The sequence below is a fragment of the Limulus polyphemus genome, unplaced genomic scaffold, assembly GCF_000517525.1.
Source record: "Limulus polyphemus unplaced genomic scaffold, Limulus_polyphemus-2.1.2 Scaffold6075, whole genome shotgun sequence".
Lineage (NCBI taxonomy): Eukaryota > Metazoa > Arthropoda > Merostomata > Xiphosura > Limulidae > Limulus > Limulus polyphemus.
Window position 1 is genome coordinate 48,415 of NW_013671685.1, and position 8,552 is coordinate 56,966.

Here is an 8,552-nt window from a genome sequence, read left to right on the forward strand (position 1 = left end):
AAAAACTTTTATTGTATATATCCAGTTCCATGGCTAGCACTAGTTTAAAACTTTTATTGTATATATCCAGTTCCATGGCTAGCACTAGTTTAAAAACTTTTATTGTATATATTCAGTTCCATGTCTAAGCTACTAGTTTAAAAACTTTTATTGTATATCTGTACATATAAAGTTAAAATGAATTAGTAGTTTTCAGAAAGAACCCTCTTGCTGTTTGCTGTGTTGTGAGAAAAAAGTATACTTTAACCCTCTTGCTGTATGCTGTGTTGTGAGAAAAAGTAGACTTTAACCCTCTTGCTGTGTTGTGAGTATAAAGTAGACTTTAACCCTCTTACTGTATGCTGTGTTGTGAGAAAAAAGTACTCTATAAATGTTGTCTTTATAATCCCCAGTTTCATTAATCTTTCATAATTTTTCAGATTACCAACAAACACAAATCCTTTGAATAATATACTTGTGCCACCTGGTGGAGAAAAAAGGAAAATACAAAAAAATGAAGTAGGAGAGAAGAAGAAAAAATGTGTTCTTGATGAAATAATGGAAGAACAAGAAAAGGCTAAAGAAAGACTGAATCGGAAAGATTATTGGCTAACTCCTGTATGTATAACTGTCCTAGTGAGACATACTACAGTATGATATATTGTAAGACCAATCATGTGAGAGATTTCTGTCAGCCTAAAAATTCTGTTGCTCATTTTTGTAATATTATTAATTTTTAATGTGATTGTAACAACCTGTTATTTTGATATTTCTGTTTCATTAATAATATGTACTTTCTAAAAATCTGGTGGAGTCGGTGAATTGTAATTTTAACTGTGGTCTGAAACATGACAGTTTAGCCCTACCACCATACATCATCAGATAAACTCTAGAAAGAGACATACAACCCGTATTCTCCTGCATCAAAAATCTCTAAAAACAGAGGATATGTAAACAATGTTGGGTTAAAACAGTATTTTTAATACAATCACAGTTAGGACAACACACCAAGCCACATAAAGACTTAATGTAGAGTGAAATATCATTTATAACATTGGAGAAACAAAACACCAACAAAAGTTAAAAATTAGGAACATAATAAATCTACAAGACTCTGTAATACTGATCTGTATGTAATAGACCATACGATAAACTGACATAATACTACAACAATAGGATATAAACCAAACATGAGAAGATAAAAGATGCTCACCTAACTGATAACACACTCAGTCAACCTAGCATAGAATATAGTAAAAACAATCAGATAGTTAGTTTATATTCTAATGGAGTAGAACCCAGTTGGGTGAATAAAGAAGATCCTGCCAGTACAGTGAAAGACCATCTGAGGACTTCCCTGAAGATAAAACCCAATCAATAGCTAGATTTATGTGATCATATAAGAAAGAAATCATGGCAACGATTGATATTCAGTTACCACAGTCTTACTGTGAACACTTATTTCAATAAGAGTGGGAATATATGAGAGCTTGATTATTACAAATTTGTGAATAAGTTTAAAATTATTGTGTTGTTTAAAAAGTACAGCTGTGTGTGTGTGTATGTGTAAGATCAACTTTATAAGTACACGTTATTCATATGGTCTTGATGAATTATTTTATTGCAGGGACTAGTTGTGAAAATTATTTCAAAGCAACTAGGTGACAAATACTACAAGAAAAAGGGGGTAGTTCAGGTAAGTTCCTTCACTAAGTGAAACTCAAGAAAGTTTTGTTGTTAACTTAAAAGATGAACAGTTAGAATTTTAATAAGTTCATTAATAGAAGTTAGTAAAGGTTCATTATTTATATAAAATAAACGTCACCCTTTCCCGTCGTTAGTGTATCGGTGTTTTATATACAACAAACGTCACCCTTTCCCGTCGTTAGTGCATCGGTGTTTTATATACAACAAACGTCACCCTTTCCCGTCGTTAGTGCATCAGTGTTTTATATACAACAAATATCACTCTTTCCCGTCGTTAGTGTATCGGTGTTTTATATAAAACAAACATCACCCTTTCCCGTTGTTAGTGTATCGGTGTTTTATATACAACAAACATCACCCTTTCCCGTTGTTAGTGTATCAGTGTTTTATATAAAACAAACAGCACCCTTTTATATTGTTGTGTGGAATATTTCTCTTTGATAATTTTAGTAATAGAAAAAAAAAAAAACAACCTTAAATGTTTAAGCACAAAATCTAATATCTGAAATGAACCACCTTTGCGACGATTCCCAGTGTGTAGATTTCCTTTTTTTTTAGCCTAATTAGCACTTTATGTGCTGTTAAGGGTTCTTTCTGTGCATTGTTAACCAGCTTGTGTTTGAAACCATATATATACATAAGCTAATTTACATTTTGTGACGACTACCGTACTAACTTTAGTTTCTTAGAATCTTTTCTTAAAATGTGTTTATATAATTTAAAACTTTTGCTTGGCTTGCTTTCAACACACTGTCTTTTTCCTGCCGCTCATTTACATTTTCTTGTATTGATGACCTTTACCTTATTCAGCCACCACAACTCTTGTCGGAAATGTATTCTCAAATCTAAAGTTTGTGGTTTCTGAAGAACGTAAAAATTTACAACTTTGTATCCATGCTCTCGCTTTTATTGACAAGGAAGAAACTTCTTGAGCTGTTTGTTTACTTATTTGAAACTTGGTAAATAAATATATTTTATTAACTTGTTCTCCTCCTGTATAGTGACGTTAAACATTTTGTTGCATGTGCTTGTTTATTAAGTAATTAAACAACTTTACATGTTGGTCACATATTTCTTTCATATTATTACCTGCCGATAATCAAATGCATGGTTTTATTAACTAGCTAATGGGATATAAACATATTCACAAGTACAGTTTTCTTTTTAATATAAATAACATTATGATATGTATTTAAGAACTTGCAAGTCAATTACTTGGATAATTTCGTTAATGAAACATTGCAAAATTTCAGCACAAATGTAGTCACATTCATCTCTTTGTGTGCATATAAATGTTACTATGTTCTTAAAAAGCAACATCTTCTTAAATCTTATCTTCACAAAATGATATATTTTGATTAACATTTATTAGGAGATGAAAGACCTGTATGTAGGTATCGTGAAAATGCTCGACTCGGGTGACGTACTAAAGCTAGACCAAGCTCACCTAGAAACCGTCATTCCAGCTCTAGGACGACCCGTGCGAGTTTTGAATGGAGCCTACAGAGGATGTGATGCCGTACTAATGGATATAAACCAAGAAAAGTTTTGTGTTACTGTTAAAATTGATTCGGTACAAAAAACTATTTTTTCTTTTTCTGAAATAGTTCGTACTAATTTTTAATTGATTTTGTAAAGAGGAATCATAATTTTTTCAAGTAAAAAATACAATTTTTATTTTCACTATTAAAGATCAATTAAATGTTTTCTTAGTATGGAATTTTATTGTCATTTGCAATCTTAGGCCCTTATAAATTTAGAGACCAAAACGTTTTCTTCAGAATGTGTTGGAAGCTAGGTTATTTACTTGGGAGTTTTAGTTAGTTCTGTCTTTTATAATAACATTTATTGACTAAGTTCTAGAATATTGTAACTTGTAAATGCATATTCTAGATATCTCTAAACCAGTGGTTTCCAAACTGTGTCATGATCGTTTCACCAAACGAAGAATAATTAAGAACAAAAAAAAAAAAACTACGAAAAGAATATTACGTGTGGCAGCACAAATCAAGGTAAGTAGGTTAGGTTGTCACCAGTGAAAAAAGTTTGGGAACCACTACTCTAAACATTGATAACTTGTATGTAGTAAATAAATGTTCTTGTGCTAAAAGTTTCTTACAAATTGTTAGTTTTGTAATCAGCTTTCTGTTGCTAACAATTCATAGCTTCAGTAGAACCTTTATTTTTTACTATTTCAGGGTCCAACGAGAGGAAGAATCGTAGATGGTATTAAGTATGAAGATATTTCAAAAATCTATAAGACCTCTTGACCAGATAAGATTCTGCAGGTGATCTTTTTGTGTAAAGCTACATTGAATAAATCAATTTGTCATCTGTTTTCATCATAGCACTTTTTAATAAAATGTTCTTACAAATGTTTCTTTGTATCAGAAATAAGAGTAATGTTATTTTTATCTTTAATGTATTTTTGGAAGCATTCACAGCTCAGTTTTCACATTCAGAAGTGATACTTATCGTGTCACAACACCTACCTTGTTTAATGAATAACACGTCACAACAGAACAGCTGGTCATTAATGCTTATTGTTTTGAATATCATTAAAAATGTCTGCCTCGTCTATTCTGGTTATCAACATCCCCTGATTTGTATCCTTCTCACAGTGGAAATACTTAACCAAACTAAGTAAAAACTTTCTATATAGTATAGTATTTAGTTTTGGCTTTGACTTAGTTTTCTATCATTCAGAATGTTATACAATTAAGACAGTTTGTTTTTAAACAGTTAAAAGTACTTCTTATTGTATTAGAATCTTGTTGTTGTTGATCAGAAGTTCTATTTTATATGTTACTGATTACAGTAGTTACCACATTTAGCTACAAGTCAAAAAACTGGCCAAACATTTATTGGTGACCTACATCATGACCTCACAATGGTTTCAGGTCAGGTTAATTAACAATATTTTATATTTATACTAACACTATTCTTGGTCAAGATCAATTTATTTATGTTAAAAAAGTTATTTTACTTGTCTATGTTAATCAAAAAGGATAAACTTACCAATAATATTCAGTTGGTATTTATCAAAATATTGTCTCTCTTGTTATACAAAGAAATATAATTTAACACAAAAAAAATTCAGGAAGGAAAAAATCGGTTTAGGAAACTACTAGAAAGTTCTTAGGTCTTTTAAACTTTTGCTTGTCTCTGCACAAGCTACATCTCTACTATGATGTAAATAGTTCAGAATCTGTTTTATCCACTGGTAGTTAGACTGTACCTGTAGCTATTTTTGTGGTTTCTCTGACCACATCCTGTAAGGTCATAAAAATGTGGGAACAAGAGGCTGTACTCATAAAATCAGAAGAGAAATCTGGGATGGGCAGAAAAATAAGATTGAGTTGTTTACAGGCAAGACTTGCCAAAGCTCTACAGCCATGTAAGTTTGAACATTTTAAGATTGAGTTGTTTACAGACAAGACTTACCAAAGCTCTACAGCAATGTAAGATTGAGTTGTTTGCAGGCAAGACTTACCAAAGCTCTACAGCCATGTAAGTTTGAACATTTTAAGATTGAGTTGTTTACAGGCAAGACTTACCAAAGCTCTACAGCCATGTAAGTTTGAACATTTTAAGATTGAGTTGTTTACAGGCAAGACTTACCAAAGCTCTACAGCAATGTAAGTTTGAACATTTTTCATTTGAATTATATTCTCACTAAATGACAGAATATTATTTTTACTTAAATTTGATATGCAGATGTGCACTAGACACCTGAAAGGTGCTTACAAATTATGAAACTTGTATGCTAGAATTCAAGAAAAGCCAAAACTAATTCTGTGTATATTTTTATCAATGCATCACTTTCATCTACTGATCCGAGTGTAATAGGTTTACCTGCTTCACTTTTTTTGTAGTGATGATGACTGTATATAATATGCATGTTTTTTTCTTTATTTAGCTACTGCTCTGATTAAAATCATTTTAATGCTTACACTTTTACTGTCTCATGCTACATGGTCTCTCAGTTTCATTATTGTTTATAGTAATGTGTAATTTTGATTTCAGTTGAATTTTTACTTGTGAAATATGGTTTATATAATTTAATTTTTGGGTGAGCCTTCCTGTAACCTGTTCTTTTCTTGCTGTCATCCAAGGGAGACAATTACTACTTATTATGATATGTAGTTAAATTTTAATCTTTGGGTCTCAAATGATGCTGACATAGACATTGTACTAGTTGTCCCTAATATTAAAGTGATAGACTAAAGAAAAGGCAACTAGTCAACACCCCCCAACTCTTTGGCTGTTTTTTACCAATGAATGCTTGGATTGACTGTCACATTTTAACTCCCCAACAGCTTTTGATCCTGCACCCTAACCACCAACCCTGTCACAGTTGAAATAACTGTTAATTTCACTCTTCTGTAACTAGTGTAAAATGTTTGTTTACTTATATTCATGAAATCCTTGCCTTCACAGGTGTCATAAACATGTAAAAGTTGGGATTTCTCTCCCTTGTATATGTTTATAAAGAATTGTGGGATACCAAATTAGGACTATCCTGTATAACATATTTATGAAACCTTCCCCAAACACTGCTATTGAATAATGTTTATTTTAATATTCATAATACATATTTAGTAACAAGATGGATGTCAATGTACCTGAAGCTCATTGTTCAAATACTAGATAGTACTATTTTGATTACTTCACGAAATTGGTTTTAGTTACTGTAATCTCAGATGAATTTTGTAATAGACACAAAAACAAATATTTTATGCCATCTAGTTTGAAATCTCTAAGAAAGAGATACATTATAAAACAAGTCTTCTTAATTATTTTATCATAGTTACGAATGGATTTTAATATATATGATTATCATTTATTACAGCATTGCTTTAAACACAGAAACCTTTTTACTGGTTGAAAGTTTCAAGTTTAAGAACAATTTTGTGTAATGTCATTGAAATATCTAGTCAGTTCTCATGACTATGCATAAATTAAAAATTTGGTGTAAAATTAAAGATCAATATTAAACAATTTTTAAAATAGACTAAATATTAATAATTGTTTTTATATGTTTTCTAACACTGATTTTAAGAAATTTAGACAAAAATAATTATTCACAAAACGTTTGTACCGAGTTTGTTGGATTTCAGGCAGTCTACTCGCTTAGCCATCTGTAATTATGAAGTGACAGACTAGAGGGAGCTAGTCAACAGCACCCATACTGGCTACTCTTGTCAAACCAAGTAATAAAATTGTACGAGCATTCACAATCTTAAGGTTTAGAGTTGGATCTTTTTTTCTGAAGTAATGAGATGAAAACCATCGACCTTCAGCTACAACTTTATACTGATAAAACCATATTTTTCATGAACGTTATGTAAGGTTGTCATAGAAATATAAACTTTTATTAAAGTTAAATCCACTAAACACTCTACTGTTTAGTTAATTGTATGTTAATACAAAGTTAAATCAAGAATATTTTCCCACAGCAACCCTTCACTGCCTGCGATAAGTTTTTTCAAAAGAATCTTGGTTGCTATAGAAACATTTGAAGAACTTTTTAATAAAGTATCCAGATGCTGAAGAAGATTTTCAAAACTTGTACTTGGCAAGAATGATGAGGTTTTTCTGCAAAAAAATATTAATATACAATTGCTTAGTTTTATATGGAAATTTCTGTACCGAAAAACTTAAAATCATTTTGTATTTGATGTAACACGTACGTAAAAATTAATACAAAGGCATAATTTGGGTGTAAGTCTATTAAATTTGTTTGGAAAACAAAATTGACAGAAGTAGTTGGTGCGAAGATAATAGGATTTAGAAACTAAAGTATAGTGTATGAAGCTATGGAATCTTAAGTGTAATAACTCTTGAAAACTTGACAAGTTACACTTAAAAATTTGTACGCTCCAAACACAATCATCTGTTGAATGTTTTTAGAAATCTTTCATTTTCAATTCTTGTAGTGAGAAATACCAGTTGTGTATGTATATACCTTTTTTACAGTGTTTTCTTTCTTTCATTAAAGTTTGTTAATGAATATAGCAGACTCAGTAAACAAAGTATTTTCTCACCTCCAAATCCAAATATGGCCACTGCTGGCATACTGTGGCTCCATCTGTTCACCAGATTTAATTAAAAACTTGATGTAAGTCTTATAAAATGTAAGATTAGAAGCTGCCAAAGTTAAGATAGCAGGAGGAAGCGTCCATACACAAGTAGCAATCTCAGCATCATAACCCTTACTTGTTGGATCGATCCGGTGAAGAAGCCACGTCAAGACTTCTTGTTGGAGTTTTTGGAAGTTGGTAGAAACAGAATCCGGTGCTAAAGTACTTACCAGCAGTACATAAATCTGGTTAATAACAGGGAAAATAAGAGTTAATGATCTGAAATAGAAAATAGCTGCAGGTAACTCACAGACCTGTTGAGTTAAAAACAGAAAGTACAAGAATATATATAAATATAACTAGATGTCATCAATGCCAATAATAAATAGATCAAACTTGAAAGACACATCTTCATACTTAATTCTACAACAGTCCAAGTTTATTAGATACCTTTCATATGTTAGTACCCAAACTTCACCATAGAGGTCACATTCAATTAGTTTAAAATGTTACCATATTTACAATTAGTAACATAAATTCATGCAGAAAAAAGTATGTAAAATAATCTCTGTATCAACATATCTATAAAAGTATGAAATAAGTCCCTTTATTGGCATTTAAAAAGGTATAGGTACATTTTCAATGCAACTGATCATAGGCCTTGTCTATGCTAGTTCCTCATCTCCCTGTTAGCTAGTGTTAATGATCGTAGGCCTTATGTACGCTACTTCCTCATCTCCCTGTTAGCTAGTGTTAATGATCATCGGCCTTATGTACGCTAGT

At 31.2% G+C, this 8,552-nt stretch overlaps 1 protein-coding gene across 1 annotated transcript in view; it reads left to right on the top strand.

Annotated features, from left to right (window-relative positions):
- LOC106473324 (DNA/RNA-binding protein KIN17-like) overlaps positions 1 to 7,673 on the top strand; it is a 36,642-nt gene extending 28,969 nt beyond the window's left edge. Inside the window, exons 9-13 of the mRNA XM_013934006.2 lie at positions 420 to 597; positions 1,607 to 1,675; positions 3,059 to 3,259; positions 3,885 to 3,974; positions 7,146 to 7,673. Of these exons, the coding sequence (XP_013789460.1) occupies positions 420 to 597; positions 1,607 to 1,675; positions 3,059 to 3,259; positions 3,885 to 3,956 (520 nt within the window). The 3' untranslated portion in view covers positions 3,957 to 3,974; positions 7,146 to 7,673. The remainder of the gene's footprint in view (positions 1 to 419; positions 598 to 1,606; positions 1,676 to 3,058; positions 3,260 to 3,884; positions 3,975 to 7,145) is intronic.
- Positions 7,674 to 8,552: the final 879 nt, after the last annotated feature.